Consider the following 18,543-nt stretch of genomic DNA (forward strand, 5'->3'; position numbering starts at 1 on the left):
AGAGAAAGGACGACTTAGAGAAAGGACGACTCAGAGAGAGGACGACTCAGAGAGAGGACGACTTTGAGAGAGGGCGACTTAGAGAGAGGACGACTCAGAGAGAGGACGACTCAGAGAGAGACAGGACGACTCAGAGAGAGACAGAGGACGACTTAGAGAGAGGACGACTCAGAGAGAGGACGACTCAGAGAGAGGACGACTCAGAGAGAGGACGACTCAGAGAGAGGACGACTTAGAGAGAGGACGACTCAGAGAGAGGACGACTTAGAGAGAGGATGACTTAGAGAAAGGACGACGTAGAGAAAGGACGACTTAGGGAGAGGTCAACTCAGAGAGAGAGGACGACTCAGAGAGAGGACGGCTTAGAGAGAGGACGACTTAGAGAGAGGACGACTCAGAGAGAGGAAGACTTAGAGAGAGGACGACTCAGAGAGAGGACGACTTAGGGAGAGGGCGACTCAGAGAGAGGACGACTCAGAGAGAGGACGACTTAGGGAGAGGACGACTCAGAGAGAGGACTACTTAGAGGACGACTCAGAGAGAGGACGACTCAGAGAGAGACAGAGGATGACTCAGAGAGAGACAGAGGACGACTCAGAGAGAGGACGACTCAGAGAGAGGACGACTCAGAGAGAGGACGACTCAGAGAGAGGACGACTTAGAGAGAGGACGACTCTAAGAGAGAGGACGACTCAGAGTGAGCGAGAGGACGATTCGAGAGAGAGAGTGAAGAGAAGAGACGAATCAGATGCGTCAGGAGGATGAGGAGGCGCCACAGACGAGTGGGGAGGCAGCAGCAGCAGCCACGCGGTGGTGAGGATCAAGGCGCTGCCAGCAACCGCCCAAAGCTCTACCGGTCCTCGACGTATGAGGATATTCTTTTTCAGCCGATTCATGAGAGTGTTTACACGTGGGGGAGGAAACCGGAGCACTCCGAGATGGAACGGACGGAGTCCACACCGCGCTGTGGCGCCTTCTGCCTGGAGCAGCCAGGGGGCACGGCGCACCCACGGGAAGAGAGTTTCACAACACCGTCTGTGCGTGATCCACCAATCCTCGCTGCTGCCTCCACAGCGCTGAATAGCCGCCACTATCACCACCACTCCCTAATTGCGTTGTTTATATCATGATTCAGCCGCAGACCTGCCCAGTAGTCCGTGGGCCAAAGGCGATGCTGGCACCTCCTAAGGCGTCGTCATCAACAACGCTCAAGACCGCACCGATGCACACGGGCGATCGGAGTGAACTCGAAGTCCTCTGATGACCACGCTCACGTCACCTGGCCGGGTCACGGCCACGTCTAACCCCCAGAAGCCGTCCCATCGGACGTTCTCACGTGCGATGGGGCGACGGAGGGAAGCTCAGTGGAGTCGGAGGAGTCGAGGCACCGGGCTATTCAATTGCCGTGAGGCCGAGACGTCCCCGGGGGAGGAAGGAGCAGGAGCCTCAGGGAGACGTTCGCGGCACCCACAGTGAACCACGGTGGCTAGGAGATGTTCACTAGCTCGCCTGGTGTGCAGGACGTCGTGGGTTCGATCCCGACCCTGACGCCTGCTGCTGCGTATGTGGAGTTTGCGGTGTCTCTCTCATCATCACCATCATCACGGTGGCTAGGAGATGTTAACTACCTCGTCTGGTAAATAGGAGGTCGTGGGTTCGATCCCGACCCTGACGCCTGCTGCTGCGTATGTGGAGTTTGCGGTGTCTCTCTCTCTCATCGTCATCACTGTGGCTAGGAGATGTTAACTACCTCGCCTGGTGTGCAGGAGGTCGTGGGTTCGATCCCGACCCTGACACCTGCTGTATATTTGGAGTTTGCGTGTGTGATAACACTGTGTAACAATTACTTTATTTTGTTTGTCCCTGGGTACTAAGTGTTATTTACTAATTGCTTATGCCTCAAAAGTATAGAAAATGGCTATTAGTCTCCCCAAATTTTGCTTTTTGTGACCAGGACAGTGATATTTTGAAATGTACCTCTTTTTCAATGAGAAAACGTGGTGTGCATTTGTGTCGTTCCTTCACGTGAAGTGCTTGTCACGAAAGCAAAGTCTGTGCGGGGACTAATAGCAGCCATTTCCCCGTACTTTTTAGGCACGAGCATTTAAATAAAAAATAACACTTGGCACCCAGGACCAAAAATTGTGTTACAGAGTGAATTATCCACGGATTCTACCGGGCCCAGGGCTGCAACACCGCAGAGGTCACGGGGCGCCCCGCGGCACGGAGGACACGGGGCCCCACTGCGCGTTGCCGTGGCCGGCCCAGGCACCGGGGAAGTCCTCCTCCTTTTGTCCACGAAATCCCAACCACGGCTACTTTCACCCAGCCCCCACCCCCACACACAAGACAAAGATCTCTCCGCGTGTAGCCTTAACATGCTGCTGGGGGCAAGTGCTGTTAGCGAGCTTCATTTCGTCTCATTTATGAGGTAGAACCCTGTGGAGCCGTGCGCCTCTTGACTCGGGTGCAAGCGCAGCAAACAAAACACGTGAACAAGAAAACATCTTAAAGTGACTACGCGCAAACAGAAAAATACAGGGGAAAAAAAACACAGCAAAAATATTCCACCTTGTGAAGGCCGGCACGGCACACGGGGCGATGGGTGGCCAGCGCCACGCCCGGCCGCCTTTGTTTCCCGAGTGGCGATGTTTACTACAGACACCGCGCCAGGTACTCATTTGAGGCCGATTCGGATACTCGTCACTGGTGTGGGTGGCCGTGAGCGGGATTCTAACTCGTGTGGCCGGGTTCGTGAGAGCGCAGTGCGCTAACCGCCACGCCACCGCTCCCCACTCGCTACACCCCACCACCACCACCACCCGCCTGGACACATTTGGCAAAGCCATCACGACATCCTCCAGGGGCGGGCCGCGTTGAGATCAGAAGGGGGCGAACCCAGATGTGGACTTGTTGACGGTTGATGATGGATGGACCCTCCCTCCCCGCTCTCTCCTCCCTACCTCTCCTCCCTCCCCTCTCCTCCCCTCCCTCCCTACCTTCCTACCTCCCTCCCCTCCCTCCCCTCCCTCCCCGCTCTCTCCTTCCCTCCCTATCCTCCTTCCCCTCTCCTCCCCTCCCTCACCCCCCCTCCCTCCCTACCTCCCTCCCTCCCCTCCCTCCCTACATCTCTCCCCTCCCTCCCCTCCCTCACCTCCACTCCTACTGCTGTTGTTTCACTTCTCCCCACACTCAACGATCACACAGGGAACTCGCTCAATGCGTTCCCTCTGTGAACGTCTCTAAAGGCCCTGCCGTTTCATTATTCACACAGTCCGTGGGGGGGGGGGGGGGGGGGCCGGGGGGGGCGGGGGGGGAGGACATGGGGGGCGGGAGGGGGGGGGTAGCAGCCACAGCACTACGGCAATGGTTAGTGAGCGCACTGAGACTTGCAGCACCAGGGGAGTCGCGCCGAAGTCCGATCTGCGTGTGTCCACCCAGCAGAGGCAGCCATGGCTCCATCACCGCACGGTCGACCCTGGTATCCACCCTGGGCAAGCTCGCGTGCTGATCCGCGTTGGCCGCTTCCCCTCTGCGCGCCTGCGTATTCGGCTTGCCGGCCGCCGGAACAAAGGCGGCGGCGGTCACGGCGCGCGGCGCTTTCGGACGCGCTTCTGCGGCCGTCTGGAACGCTCCTCCTTCCGATATTAGGAAGCCACTGAGAGCTACGCACTTTACAATCATCATCGTCATCATCATCATCCAGATTGACAAACTAATTCCTTTAGAACTGCCTCGTGCGTGGAGTTTGTCGTCCTTCTCCCGCACCTCCGATGAGCACGGTTGGCTACGTACGGTGCGAGAGAAGTTCAACGTACTTTACACGCACGTTCATACATGTGCAGCGACGTAGCACCGACTGCAGTCCAGCAGCGGCGACTGCGGTGGACAGCGGCACGCGCCGCTGAGCACCGACAGGGCTGTGTGTGCCGGCAGGGCGGAGGAAACGGGGCGAGGGCCACGGAAGACCTCCATCGGGAAGCCCCCTGGAACCCGCTAGCGGGGTTCGAGAAGGGAGGCGCGGCCAGGGCGGAGCCAGGCCGCGCCTCCGAGTGGAATAAAAGCAGCGGAGAGCGGGAGCTCGTGGCTGCCGGGAAGTGGACTCGTCTCGTCATCGCTGCCGCCTTCGTCCGATCACTGCGCGGCCGGACAGCCGTTGGCCGTCTCGGTCGACGCCGCCGGTGCAACGTGGCCAGGGTCGTGGCTAGGCCCGGGGCTGCGCTGCGGCGTGGTTCGAGAGAGAGGGGAGGCGTCCCCTGTGGTGTGAATGGCCGGTAACGGTGTCACAATAAAAGAAGGTGCCTCCTGCGACTACTTGGTCGTCTGCCCTGCGGCTGCACTACAAAAGACAAATATCCACCGTGTAGCCTTAACAGACTGTAGGGGCAAGTGCTGTTAGCGAGCACCCTATGAAGGCCGGAACGGCACACGAGGGGGTGGTTGGTCAGCACCACGCCCGACCGCCTTAGTCTCCCCAGTGGCGATGTTTTTATCCACCGCACCAGGTGCTCATTTGAGGCTGAGTCGACCTAGGGGAGGCCCAGGACCGGTTCAGATAATCGTCACTGGTGCTGGCCGTGAGCGGGAATCGAACCCGGGTCGCCAGGTTCATAGCGCAGCGTAGCGCTAACCGCTACACTACCGCTCCCCACTACACACTACACACGTACACACACATACACACACATACATACACACACATACACACGCACACGTAGGCACGTCACGGCAAGAGTGGCCCTAACATGCACCACGCCCTCTGGAGGGCAACTGCGGTCGTGTGCCCGGGCAATTCGCGGGGCTGCGCCTTCGTCGTCGACGCGGTGTGTACATGACGTCATCTTCACCGTGGTGCATCGCTGTGACGTCACAGAGCAGCCCCACGCCTTGCTACCCAGGGCGAGGCCGCGTGTCACTCAACCCTTTATATACAGTCTACAACTACAGCATGTACAACTGCAGCTTGTATATAAAACTACAGTCTATTTAACTACAGTATATAACTATAGTATATAAATTTACAGTGTATAAAACAACACTATATCGAAATACAGTATATATCGCTAAAGTATGTATAAATACAGTTTATATAACTACAGTTTATGTAACTACAGTTCATATAAAAAAAAAACTAATGTACAGCTTAGTGGGATGCAATGAGCACGAATGACGCGATATAAAATGAAATAATTCTTATTAAACGGTGATGATTGTTAATCCGATGGTGGACACGCCCACCGGGGTAAATCTCGATTGGACTTGAGCCATTTGGGGCGCTGCAGTGGCTAGCAGATGTTAACTACCTCGCCTGTTATGCAGGAGGTCTATGTGGAGTCTGCGTCTCATCATCATTATCACGGTGGCTAGGAGATGTTAACTACCTCGCCTGGTTTACAGGAGGTCTATATGGGGTCTGCGTCTCTCTCATCATCATCATCATCACGGTGGCTAGGAGATGTTAACTACCTCGCCTGTTATGCAGGAGGTCTATGTGGAGTCTGCGTCTCATCATCATTATCACGGTGGCTAGGAGATGTTAACTACCTCGCCTCGTGTACAGGAGGTCTTGGGATCGATCCCGACCCTGACTCTCTGTCATCATCATCATCATCAAGGTGGCTAGGAGATGTTAACTACCTCGCCTGGTGTACAGGAGGTCTATGTGGAGTCTGCGTCTCTCTCATCATCATCATCAACATCACGGTGGCTAGGAGAAGTTAACTACCTCGCCTGGTGTACACGAGGTCTATGTGGAGTCTGCGTCTCTCTCTCATCACCATCACGGTGGCTAGGAGATGTTAACTACCTCGCCTGGTGTACAGGAGGTCTATATGGAGTCTGCGTCTCATCATCATTATCACGGTGGCTAGGAGATGTTAACTACCTCGCCTGGTTTACAGGAGGTCTATATGGGGTCTGCGTCTCTCTCATCATCATCATCATCACGGTGGCTAGGAGATGTTAACTACCTCGCCTGTTATGCAGGAGGACTATGTGGAGTCTGCGTCTCATCATCATTATCACGGTGGCTAGGAGATGTTAACTACCTCGCCTCGTGTACAGGAGGTCTTGGGATCGATCCCGACCCTGACTCTCTGTCATCATCATCATCATCAAGGTGGCTAGGAGATGTTAACTACCTCGCCTGGTGTACAGGAGGTCTATGTGGAGTCTGCGTCTCTCTCATCATCATCATCAACATCACGGTGGCTAGGAGAAGTTAACTACCTCGCCTGGTGTACACGAGGTCTATGTGGAGTCTGCGTCTCTCTCTCATCACCATCACGGTGGCTAGGAGATGTTAACTACCTCGCCTGGTGTACACGAGGTCTATGTGGAGTCTGCGTCTCTCTCATCATCATCACTGTGACTAGGAGATGTTAACTACCTCGCCTGGTGTACAGGAGGTCTATGTGGAGTCTGCGTCTCTCTCATCATCATCATCACGGTGGCTAGGAGATGTTAACTACCTCGCCTGGTGTACAGGAGGTCTATGTGGAGTCTGCGTCTCTCTCATCATCATCATCACGGTGGCTAGGAGATGTTAACTACCTCGCCTGGTGTACAGGAGGTCTATGTGGAGTGTGTGTCTCTCTCTCATCATCATCACGGTTCCTAAGAGATGTTAACTACCTCGCCTGGTGTACAGGAGGTCTGCGGAGTGTGCGTCTCTCTCATCATCATCACGGTGGCTAGGAGATGTTAACTACCTCGCCTAGCATACACGAGGTCTAGGTGGAGTCTGCGTCTCTCTCTCTCATCATCACAGTGGCTAGGAGATGTTAGCTACCTCGCCTGGTGTAGAGGAGGTCTATGTGGAGTCTGCGTCTCTCTCTCGTCATCATCAGGGTGGCTAGGAGATGTTAACTACCTCGCCTGGTGTACAGGAGGTCTATGTGGAGTCTGCGTCTCTCTCTCATCATCATCACGGTGGCTAGGATATGTTAACTACCTCGCCTGGTGTACAGGAGGTCTATGTGGAGTCTGCGTCTCTCTCTCATCATCATCACGGTGGCTAGGAGATGTTAACTACCTCGCCTGGTGTACACGAGGTGTATGTGGAGTCTGCGTCTCTCTCTCATCATCATCAGGGTGGGTAGGAGATGTTAGCTATCTCGCCTGGTGTACACGAGGTGTATGTGGAGTCTGCGTCTCTTTCTCATCATCATCACGGTGGTTAGGAGATGTTAACTACCTCGCCTGGTGTACACGAGGTCTATGTGGAGTCTGCGTCTCTCTCTCATCATCATCAGGGTGGCTAGGAGAAGTTAACTACCTTGCCTGGTGTACACGAGGTCTATGTGGAGTCTGCGTCTCTCTCTCATCATCATCACGGTGGCTAGGAGATGTTAACTACCTCGCCTGGTGTACAGGAGGTCTATGTGGAGTCTGCATCTCTCTCCCTCTCATCATCATCACGGTGGCTAGGAGATGTTAACTACCTCGCCTGGTGTACGCGAGGTCTATGTGGAGTCTGCGTCTCTCTCTCAACATCATCACGGTGGCTAGGAGATGTTAACTACCTCGCCTGGTGTAGAGGAGGTCTATGTGGAGTCTGCGTCTCTCTCTCGTCATCATCAGGGTGGCTAGGAGATGTTAACTACCTCGCCTGGTGTACAGGAGGTCTATGTGGAGTCTGCGTCTCTCTCTCATCATCATCACGGTGGCTAGGATATGTTAACTACCTCGCCTGGTGTACAGGAGGTCTATGTGGAGTCTGCGTCTCTCTCTCATCATCATCACGGTGGCTAGGAGATGTTAACTACCTCGCCTGGTGTACACGAGGTGTATGTGGAGTCTGCGTCTCTCTCTCATCATCATCAGGGTGGGTAGGAGATGTTAGCTATCTCGCCTGGTGTACACGAGGTGTATGTGGAGTCTGCGTCTCTTTCTCATCATCATCACGGTGGCTAGGAGATGTTAACTACCTCGCCTGGTGTACACGAGGTCTATGTGGAGTCTGCGTCTCTCTCTCATCATCATCAGGGTGGCTAGGAGAAGTTAACTACCTTGCCTGGTGTACACGAGGTCTATGTGGAGTCTGCGTCTCTCTCTCATCATCATCACGGTGGCTAGGAGATGTTAACTACCTCGCCTGGTGTACAGGAGGTCTATGTGGAGTCTGCATCTCTCTCCCTCTCATCATCATCACGGTGGCTAGGAGATGTTAACTACCTCGCCTGGTGTACGCGAGGTCTATGTGGAGTCTGCGTCTCTCTCTCAACATCATCACGGTGGCTAGGAGGTGTTAACTACCTCGCCTGGTGTACACGAGGTCTATGTGGAGTCTGCGTCTCTCTCTCATCATCATCACGGTGGCTAGGAGATGTTAACTACCTCGCCTGGTGTACAGGAGGTCTATGTGGAGTCTGCATCTCTCTCCCTCTCATCATCATCACGGTGGCTAGGAGATGTTAACTACCTCGCCTGGTGTACGCGAGGTCTATGTGGAGTCTGCGTCTCTCTCTCAACATCATCACGGTGGCTAGGAGGTGTTAACTACCTCGCCTGGTGTACAGGAGGTCTATGTGGAGTCTGCGTCTCTCTCTCATCATCATCAGGGTGGGTAGGAGATGTTAGCTATCTCGCCTGGTGTACACGAGGTGTATGTGGAGTCTGCGTCTCTTTCTCATCATCATCACGGTGGTTAGGAGATGTTAACTACCTCGCCTGGTGTACACGAGGTCTATGTGGAGTGTGCGTCTCTCTCTCTCATCATCATCACGGTGGCTAGGAGATGTTAACTACCTCGCCAGGTGTACAGGAGGTCTACGTGGAGTCTGCGTCTCTCTCTCATCATCACGGTGGCTAGGAGATGTTAACTACCTCGCCTGGTGTACAGGAGGTCTATGTGGAGTCTGCGTCTCTCTCTCATCATCATCAGGGTGGGTAGGAGATGTTAGCTATCTCGCCTGGTGTACACGAGGTGTATGTGGAGTCTGCGTCTCTTTCTCATCATCATCACGGTGGCTAGGAGATGTTAACTACCTCGCCTGGTGTACACGAGGTCTATGTGGAGTCTGCGTCTCTTTCTCATCATCATCACGGTGGCTAGGAGATGTTAACTACCTCGCCTGGTGTACAGGAGGTCTATGTGGAGTCTGCATCTCTCTCCCTCTCATCATCATCACGGTGGCTAGGAGATGTTAACTACCTCGCCTGGTGTACGCGAGGTCTATGTGGAGTCTGCGTCTCTCTCTCAACATCATCACGGTGGCTAGGAGGTGTTAACTACCTCGCCTGGTGTACAGGAGGTCTATGTGGAGTCTGCGTCTCTCTCTCATCATCATCACGGTGGCTAGGAGGTGTTAACTACCTCGCCTGGTGTACACGAGGTCTATGTGGAGTCTGCGTCTCTCTCTCATCATCATCACGGTGGCTAGGATGTGTTAACTACCTCGCCTGGTGTACAGGAGGTCTACGTGGAGTCTGCGTCTCTCTCTCATCATCACGGTGGCTAGGAGATGTTAACTAGCTCGCCTGGTGTACAGGAGGTCTATGTGGAGTCTGCGTCTCTCTCTCATCATCATCACGGTGGCTAGGAGATGTTAACTACCTCGCCTGGTGTACAGGAGGTCTATGTGGAGTCTGCGTCTCTCTCATCATCAGGGTGGCTAGGAGAAGTTAACTACCTCGCCTGGTGTACACGAGGTGTATGTGGAGTCTGCGTCTCTCTCTCATCATCATCACGGTGGCTAGGAGATGTTAACTACCTCGCCGGGTGTACACGAGGTGTATGTGGAGTCTGCATCTCTCTCTCATCATCATCACGGTGGCTAGGAGATGAGTCTCTGTGTGAGTCTGTCTCTGTGAGTCTGTGGGTCTTTGACGTAAGTACATGGGTCTCTGTGTGAGTCTGTAGGTCTCTGTGAGTCTATGGGTCTTTTATATAAGTGTATGGGTCTCTGTCTGAGTCTGTGGGTTTCTGTGCGTCTATGGGTCTCTACGTGAGTCTCTACAGTTGAGAACCCGGTTGAATCACCAACAGTCTATGTAAGTCTATGGGGTCTCTGTGTAAGTCTATGGGGTCTCTGTGTAAGTCTATGGGTCTCTGTGTGGGGCAATTGATCTGTACGTGACTATATGGTTCTCTCTGCGAGACCCAGCAACTCACTGCACGTGGCAGCCCGATTGACAAATATCCACAAGTCCTGAGCGGCACCTGTCTCATGTCTGAACACGACTGCACATCTGTGAACACGACTGCACATCTGTGAACACGACTGCACATCTGTGAACACGACTGCACATCTCTGAACACGACTGCACATCTGTGAAAAGGAGCTTAAAGGCTCATCGGATTCCTCCTGCAGTGTAAAACTATTCTTCAGATTCTGAAACAATTTCAAACACGGCCGCGCTGTCTAAAGAGTCCCGGGGGGACCGGCCACGTGACTCGACCCGCGTTAGCTCCGCACTCGGAGTGGATTGGGGGGCGGCGGGGGGGCGGTGGGAGCTGTACCCAAGCAGTCATTCAGTTTCCTCAGCTTACGGATCCCTAACCGACCGCCCGCGTGCCTTGAGACCCTCCCTCCCTTCCACTCCCTTCCTCTCCCACTCCCTTCCCTCCCTCGCCCTTCCCTCACCCCTTACCTCTCTCCCTCCCTCCCCCCTTCTCTCCTTCTCCCCCTCCCTCCCCCTTCCCTCTCTCCCTCCCTTCCACTCCCTTCCTCTCCCCCTCCCTTCCCTCCCTCGCCCTTCCCTCACCCATTACCTCTCTCCCTCCCCCCTTCCCTCCTTCTCCCCCTCCCTCTCGCCCTCCCTTCCCCCGTCCCTCCCCCCCTTCCCTCCCTCCCCCTCTCCCACTCGCCCTCCCTCCCCCTTCCCTCCCCCCTTCCCTCCCCTCCCTCCCCCCTTCCCCCCCCTTTTCCCCTCCCCCCTTACCTGCCTCCCTCCCTCCAACTCCCCCTCCCTCCCCTTTCCCCCCCCCCCTTCCCTCCCTCCCCCCTGCTGACGGGGCCCGCCTGGCGAGCCAACACCGCCCGGTGGTCACCCCCGGCGCTGGGGGTCCAGGGGGCTTCCTCGCGCACCTCCCATTGGCCACGTGGGTCGCCAACCAAGTGCAGCGCGCGCGCACGCAGACTTCCACCGCCGTCGAATGTGAACTGGGCGAGGACCGGTTTCGACACGCGGTGTCTCATCGGCAGAGCCCAGGCTTTCAGGCTGCACCAATGCTGGCGAACCGCCCATCCGCAGAGTCGAGGGCGATTTCTCTGCGCGCTTTTGGGGGGGGGGGGGGGGTCCCAGTTAGACGCGGAACTCGGCCGTGATGCACAACGCGACACGATCGTAGGCGTCAATGTGTGAGAACACAATGACGATGTGATGGCGTAGCGTGAATATACATCATGCAAAATATAATGACGTAATGTAAATTTACACAAATGTAAATATGATGACGTAACGTGAATATACATAATCTAAATATGATGACGTAACGCAAATAGACGTAATGCAAATATGATGACGTAACGTAAATATACACAATGTAAATATGATGACGTTATTTAAATATGCATAATGTAAATATGATAACGTAACGTAAATACACATCATGTAGATAACAAATGAGATTGAGCATACGCAGTCTCCTTCACATATCCGCCTCTCCACAATACGGAGTTAAATAAATAAATAAATATTCCTCACCGCGACCCATAAAAATAAATCTTCGTCCGCCACATTTTGGCTCCAGGATGCGGGAACAATGGGCACGTGGGTGCGACTGAAACAACGCCATTGAATTTCGCGACCGCTGTCAATTCCTGGAACATGATGATGAAGGGGGCACCTTTCAATCTTACAGCCAAGGACCGGTTTTGACATTCAGTGTCTCATCAGCAGAGTCAGGCTCTGGTGGTGGTGTTGGTGGTGATGGTGGTGGTGATGGTGGTGGTGTCTGGCCTTTTTACTAACGAGATTTATAGTAGGTGACGTTTCGAGCAATGGGCCATCTTCATAGTACTTTTTCGCGTTTTTGTGTTTGTTTTACCGGCGATGAAAGTTACGAGAAAGATAGAGAGATCTGTCGACGAGATTGGAGGGGCTCAGTGGGGGTGGCCACACGGAAGCCACGTGGTTTACGGGAGGCTGTAGCTGACAGAGATACTCTGGTTATTTCGGTGAAGTCACGTCGTTAAAGAGAGGTTACCAAGTGAATAGGAATGACGGCGTCACGATCGCTTTCAGATAATTGCCATTTATTGTACAAAAACAAATTTTAAAAATACTGTACGATACCGTTGAACAGAAACATTGGTCGGACAATATCTCATTTAGCATCCGTAGGAGACATTCCCCCAATGCAGACCAGCGCACATTCATTCCAAATGAAATGTTTTAACTTAGCCGTGGGCAATGCTCTGGAATCCCGACGTTTGATCGTAATACCATTACCAATAACAACAAAGGTACTAATTAAGAAATACTTGGGCTACCAAGCCAGTATCATCATCATCATCACGTATGGCTGAAGACGCCTCGCTCCGTAGATTCCATGGCACAGCCCAGCGGGTTTTTCGTTCCGATGATCAGCTCGCGACTCAATCTCATCTCAAAGCGTTGGCGTCAAAGGGCTTCACAGAGGCCCCCCGCCATCTTGAAGGCGGAAGCGGCAGTCGCTCATCTCCGTTGGCAGTGCTGGAGATTCCACATTCCCATGACAAGGACCGGCACATCCGTATCACGGTTTATTTATCGATGGATGCGTCCGCCAAGGTTGAGGTACTGCAGCAGGAGTAGCTCCTTACCGACCCAGGGGAAGATGGTGATGGTGGTGGTGGTGATAATGATGGTGGTGGTGATAATGATGGTGGTGGTGGTGATGATGGTAGTGGTGGTGATGATGGTGGTGGTGATGATGGTAGTGGTGGTGATAATGATGGTGGTGGTGATGGTAGTGGTGGTGATGATGATGATGGCGGTGGTGATGATGGTAGTGGTGGTGATAATGATGGTGGTGGTGATGATGGTAGTGATGGTGATAACGTTGGTGGTGGTGGTGATGATGGTAGTGGTGGTGATAATGATGATGGCGGTGGTGGTGATGATGATGATGGCGATGATGATAACCTCGGTGATGACGGTATTTAAAATGGCGTTGATGGTGATGGTAATGAAGATTTAAGATGACGATCACAACGGTGGTGCTGATGATACCCATAATTATGAAAGTCATGCAAAAAGTTACAAAGAAAACGACGGCGGTGGTGATGATGATGATGATGTGATTATAGGTGTTGATGAAGATGAGAACATACGATGATGATGATAAAGATAGTGTCGATGGTGTGTACACAATATCCCCCTCGCTGGGATGCGAACCTATACCCTCTACGCCTGTGCGCGTGGCGGGAATCTGCCGCCTCCACCCATCGAGTCTCCATCCTCAACGATCGCAACTCCCTCCGCGGACTTTTTGTAAACGTGAGCGTGCCCCCTGAGCGTGCACGCGCCACGCTCTTGATTGTCGCAGGCAAGAGACGCGCCCGTGGCGCTGACAGCACCGAGATGTTCACTACCTCTCCGGGTACACAGGAGCACGTGGGTTCGATCACGACCCCGACGCCTGCTGCTGCTGCTGCTGTATATTTGCAGTTTGCGTGCCTCTCTCTCTCTCTCCCAGTGGTCGCGTGGATTTTTCTCCGGGTCCTCCGGTTTTCCCCTCCACATTTAGAATCAACATCATCACGCGTTTAGAGTGTTTGGCCGCCATAAATGCCCACGTGATGATGACGAGCCACTTCATTGAGCTATCAATTGTTTGCCAGGTCGCTTCTGACAAAGAGCTACGTAGCTCAGTGGGGCCTCAACTCGTGAAATGAAAACGAAAAATAGTAAACACTCACGTCTCGCTACACGCGGTCGCTATACCCAGCGGTGAATTTGTATATTTTTTAAAAAAAAATCACTCGCGAATTAAACATTTGTTGATGTCATATAAGTAGACCTGAGGAGACCCCGGTTGCATCCGTTCTAGACCACGGCCAGCGGCACAATCCACTCGCTGGACGGAAGAAGGCGACACAGCAAAGTGTGGGCTAATGTCCATCTGTTGCATCTCCAGTTCCCTGGGCTCGGCGGGACAGCAAGGAGGAGGCGGTGCCCCTGGCGTTCATTAGCGCCATCGATCCGCCAACCGCTCGCACCGCGACATTTAATGCCTTCCGCCAAACGTTCAGTTAGTTACATCCCTGCAGTGCTGTTCGTTGCTGGCTGCTTAACATTTCGGGGGGTCCTTCGGGGGGGCCCTGCGCTCCCCGCCCCACCCCCCCCGTCTCACGCCACGGCCGCGTCCCCTCGCGGGCCGCCGACGGCGCGCTTGTACTCGTCCGTCACGTCCTCCAGGTTCGCCAGCGCCGAGAGGCAGCTGTCGGCCACGCCCGCCGCCCCGTAGCACCGGCTCTGGGCCAACCCCGGGGCCTCCTCCTCCTCGGCCCTCTCCGACAGGTCCCCCACGGACCGCGCCCCTCTCATCGCCGCCGCCGCCGCGGGCTGCCGGCGCGACCGCCGGCCGGCCCACCGGCGGCACCCGGAGCCCGCGGTGCCGTGGCCGCGCGCCGGCGCCTCCGGCGACCTCGGCGCCCCCGGCGGCTCCGTCGGAGCCGCTCCGTCCAGCAGGACGCTCTCGCTGCTGCGCGCGAAGGGCGCCCGGCGCCCGGCGACGTCGCCCTCCGGCGCCGTCGCGCCGGGTCTTGCCGAGAAGCGCCCCCCGTTCTTGAGGATGCCCTTCGGCCGGCACGGCCGCCCCCCCTCGTCGGCGTCCGACACGGCGGACGGGAGGTCGGGAACGGACGCCGACGGGGGCGGCGGAGGCCCGCGGCCGGCGTCGGACGGCGACGACGACGGCCGCGGCGGCGGCGACGCCGCGGCGTCGCCGCCGTCGCCGCCGCCGTGGAGAGCGTCGAGCGACGCCCAGCGCTCGGGCGACGAGTAGTAGCCGGACTCGCGCTGGGCCGACTGCTTTAGGATGCTCTTGTGCGGCATCGGCCGCTCGGGCCCCGCGGCTGCGGCCGCCGGAGGTTGCCGCAGGGCGCGCACCCTCTCGGCCGCCCCGGCCTTCTTGATGAAGCTGAACCTGCTGCCGGTCGTCGTCGTCGTGGTGGTGGTGGTGGTTGTGGCGGTGCCGCTGTTGTTGCTGTTTTTGTTGCAACAAGCGCTGGGTTTGAGGATCCCGGCTGGGTTTTCGGATGTGCCGGCGGTGGCTGCGGCGGTGGTGGTTGCGGTGGCGGTGCCGGTGGTAGCGGTGGGATGCGGCCCGCAGTGCTGGTGGGACGTCATGTCGTGCTGCTTGCGCGACTTGTACAGCGTCTTGGGGAAGTCCAACGTCTTGCGCTCCGAGATGAGAGCGTTGAACATCTCCAGCTTCTGTCGCAGAGCTGCAGGGAGAGAGAGGGAGAGAGAGCGCAGTCGCTCACTCGCCAACTCATTTTGCTCATTCACGAGATCACTCGCGCGCCCGCCCGCCCGCCCGTCCATTCACTCACTCATACACTCACTCGCTCGCTCACTCACTCTCTCACACACTCGCTCGCTCACTCACTCTCTCACACACTCGCCTGTCAACTCACTCGCTTGCTCGCCCACTCACTCACTCACTCGCTCACTCACTCTCTCACACACTCGCCTGGCCATTCACTCATTCGATTGCTCGCCCGCTCACTCACTCACTCACACACTCGCTCACTCTCTCACACACTCGCCTGTCCACTCACTCACTCGCTTGCTCGCCCACCCACTCACTCACTCACTCCCACACTCGCCCCCTCACGCAAACACTCGCTCGCCAACTGACCCGCCCGCTCACCTCCGTTGAACCTACGAGACGCAGGCGGAACAGGGGCAGCGGGAGCAGCAGCAGCAGCAGCAGGAGCCGGCTCCGCTCTCCGGGGGGCCGCCTCTGCCGCCCTCGCCGGGGGGCCCCGCGCTTGCGTGGGCCCCCCGGGGGGTCCCAGGCAGCCGCAGGCGCACCGGCGGTAGCCCCAGTTCACCCAGCGGTGGTGCGCGGCCGCCTGCGACGAGGCGCGGTGCTCGGGGCTCGCGACCAGCAGGCGCGAGATGAGCTCACTCGCCTCTACGGGGGGGCGGGGGGAGACGGGTTACAGGCGTGAGGGCGTGGGGTTAGGGGTGAACTGATGGGGGGTGGAGCGAGGGCGAGGGGTGGACGCTGCTAAGGGTGGAGCGAGGCTGGAGGCCACTCACCAGAGGGCCGTGTGGGCTGCTGGTAGCGCGCCGCTGAGATCTGCCGTACGAGGGCCCCCGGCTGGTGGCCGTCGAAGGGCATGGCCCCGTAGACGATGGCGTAGAGCAGCACGCCCAGCGCCCAGCTGTCCACCTGCAGCACCGCGGTCAGGGTCGCGGTCAGGGTCGCGGTCAGGGTCACGGTCAGGGTCGCAGTCAGGGGCGCGGTCGGGGTCGTGGTCAGGGTCGCGGTCAGGGTCGTGGCCGGTGTTTTGGTTAGGATCGCGGTTAGGGTTATGGCCAGGGTCGTGGTCAGGGTCGTGGTCAGGGTCGTGGTCAGGGTCGCGGCCAGGGTCATGGTCGGGGTGAGGGTCGTGGTCAAGGTCATGGCTAGGGTCGTGGTCAGGGTCATGGTCGGGGTCACGGCCAGTCCCACGGTCGGGGTCATGGTCAGGGTCATGGTCATGGCCAGGGTCGTGGTAAAGGGTCTTGGCTAGGTGGGTGAGCGAGTTACTGAGTTACTGAGTGACTTGGTAAATTAATGAATGGATGAGTGAGAATATTTTGGGTGGGGGAGTAGTGGTGGGATGAGTGGAGGGAGGGTGGGGGGCTGTGGGGGGGGGGGCGTACCTCGGGGCCCCGGTAAGGCCGTCCGTTAATGATTTCGGGCGATGCGTAGAGAGGACTTCCACAAAACGTGCTCAGATAGCGGTCGTGCGCGTACAGATTGGACAAACCAAAGTCGGCAATCTGAAATGGACGAGTAATCATAATCATCATTAATTATTCATAATCATCATTCGTAATCATTAATTATTCAAGAGCTTCATTAATTATTCAACCTCGACGCAGCTTTCATCCCCAAAGCAGCAGCAACGGATTTTTGGCCGGCCATCGAACAAAGATGGCCACCGCATCGCGCGCTTTCAGATGCGCTTCTGCGGCCGTCTGGAACGCTCTTCTGTTCCTAAATTAGGAGGCCGCTGGAGCTGTGCGCTTTTAAACAATCATCGAGATTGATGAACTTATGTCCTTAGGACTGCTTTTTTTGTGTGATTAGTCTGTTTCCAAAACCACACCTCCAAAATTAACGCAGGTTGGCTACGTACGGTGCGAAAGAAGTTCAACCGACATACACGCATAACGATCCGGTCCTTGCCCATGAACGTCTGGCAGTTCACCAGCAATGCATCAAGCAAAGCGTCACTCTGCTGACGGTGAAACACACGGAACGTCTAAACCGGTCCAGACGTTTTTTGCTCGTGTTCAGCCATTGGCAATGCTGCTGCTGCTGCGATGAACTCCCTAGAGGGGCTTGCGGGACGCTTGCACCAGGAGCGAGCGTGCAGTGCCCAGTGGAGTGAGGGCTGCCCCTCGCCCCTCTGCACCTTGATGTTGCCGCTCTCGTCCAGGAGGATGTTCTCCAGCTTCAGGTCTCTGTGCACGACGCCGCTCTGCCGAGACAACGAGAGGACGGACCAGGATTCAGGGGAACCCTCCGCAGCTTCTGAACAGCTGACGGTCCGAGACTGTCAGGGTCTGCCGTGCAGGTCTGTGGGTCTCGGTGTGAGTCTGCGCGTCTCTGCGGTGAGTCCAGCCGTACAAACTCTACTCGGCTGCTTCCACTTCACTCACAGCGGAAGCTGAGGTCCCGTGACGTCAACTCTAGACGGGTAGGCCATTGCGTGCCGGTGTCACGGGTCAAGTGTTCACAGGGACAGCTGCCACCGGGGGTGCCCTAGGCGAGACCACGCAGCAGCGAATCGTCGCCGCCCTCCCCTACTGGCAGACTGATGCCCGTTCAGAGCGCCGGGTGCCGAGTCCACCTGGTATCACGCAGTGACAGCTGCCACTGGGGTTGCCCTACGCTAGACCACGCGGCAATGTGGGGACGCAGGATTGGCCGCGAACAATTCGTCTCCGGCCGTAAGTCTGAAAGTGAAATGCACGACCGTAGGTTTACATTGAAACAATGAAGACAAATAAAACGGAGCGACGCGTTGCCTCTGCTGCTGCGTGTGCAGTGGTGTACAAGCACAGCCAACAACAATGACTCAACGACACGCTGCGCATGAACAACAACAGCACAAAGCGTGCATGTGTGTGCGTATGCTATGAAGAAGAGCGGTAGTGTGGTGGCGAGCGCCACGCTGCGCTACAAACCCGGTGTTACCCGGGTTCGATTCCCGCTCACGGCCAACACCGGTGACGATTATCTGAACCGGTCCTGAGACTCTCCTAGGTCGACTCAGCCTCAAATGAGTGCCCTGTGCAATGTGTAAACATCGCCACTGTGGAGACAAAGGCGGCCGGCCGCGGTGTTGGCCAGCCACCCCCTCGCGTGTGCCGTGCCAGCCTTCGTAA

At 56.2% G+C, this 18,543-nt stretch overlaps 1 protein-coding gene across 1 annotated transcript in view; it reads right to left on the reverse strand.

Moving 5' to 3' along the window:
* Positions 1–12,178: 12,178 nt before the first annotated feature.
* LOC116952737 (NUAK family SNF1-like kinase 1) overlaps positions 12,179–18,543 on the reverse strand; it is a 30,783-nt gene continuing 24,418 nt past the window's right edge. The window contains exons 4-8 of the mRNA XM_032972346.2: positions 17,568–17,633; positions 16,810–16,929; positions 16,201–16,333; positions 15,806–16,072; positions 12,179–15,377 (exon numbers count right to left, since the gene is read on the reverse strand). Coding sequence (XP_032828237.2) covers positions 14,278–15,377; positions 15,806–16,072; positions 16,201–16,333; positions 16,810–16,929; positions 17,568–17,633 — 1,686 coding nt within the window. The 3' untranslated portion in view covers positions 12,179–14,277. The remainder of the gene's footprint in view (positions 15,378–15,805; positions 16,073–16,200; positions 16,334–16,809; positions 16,930–17,567; positions 17,634–18,543) is intronic.

The sequence above is a fragment of the Petromyzon marinus genome, chromosome 48 (assembly GCF_048934315.1).
Source record: "Petromyzon marinus isolate PM22_M1 ecotype Great Lakes invasive population chromosome 48, UKy_Petmar_22M1.pri1.0, whole genome shotgun sequence".
Lineage (NCBI taxonomy): Eukaryota > Metazoa > Chordata > Hyperoartia > Petromyzontiformes > Petromyzontidae > Petromyzon > Petromyzon marinus.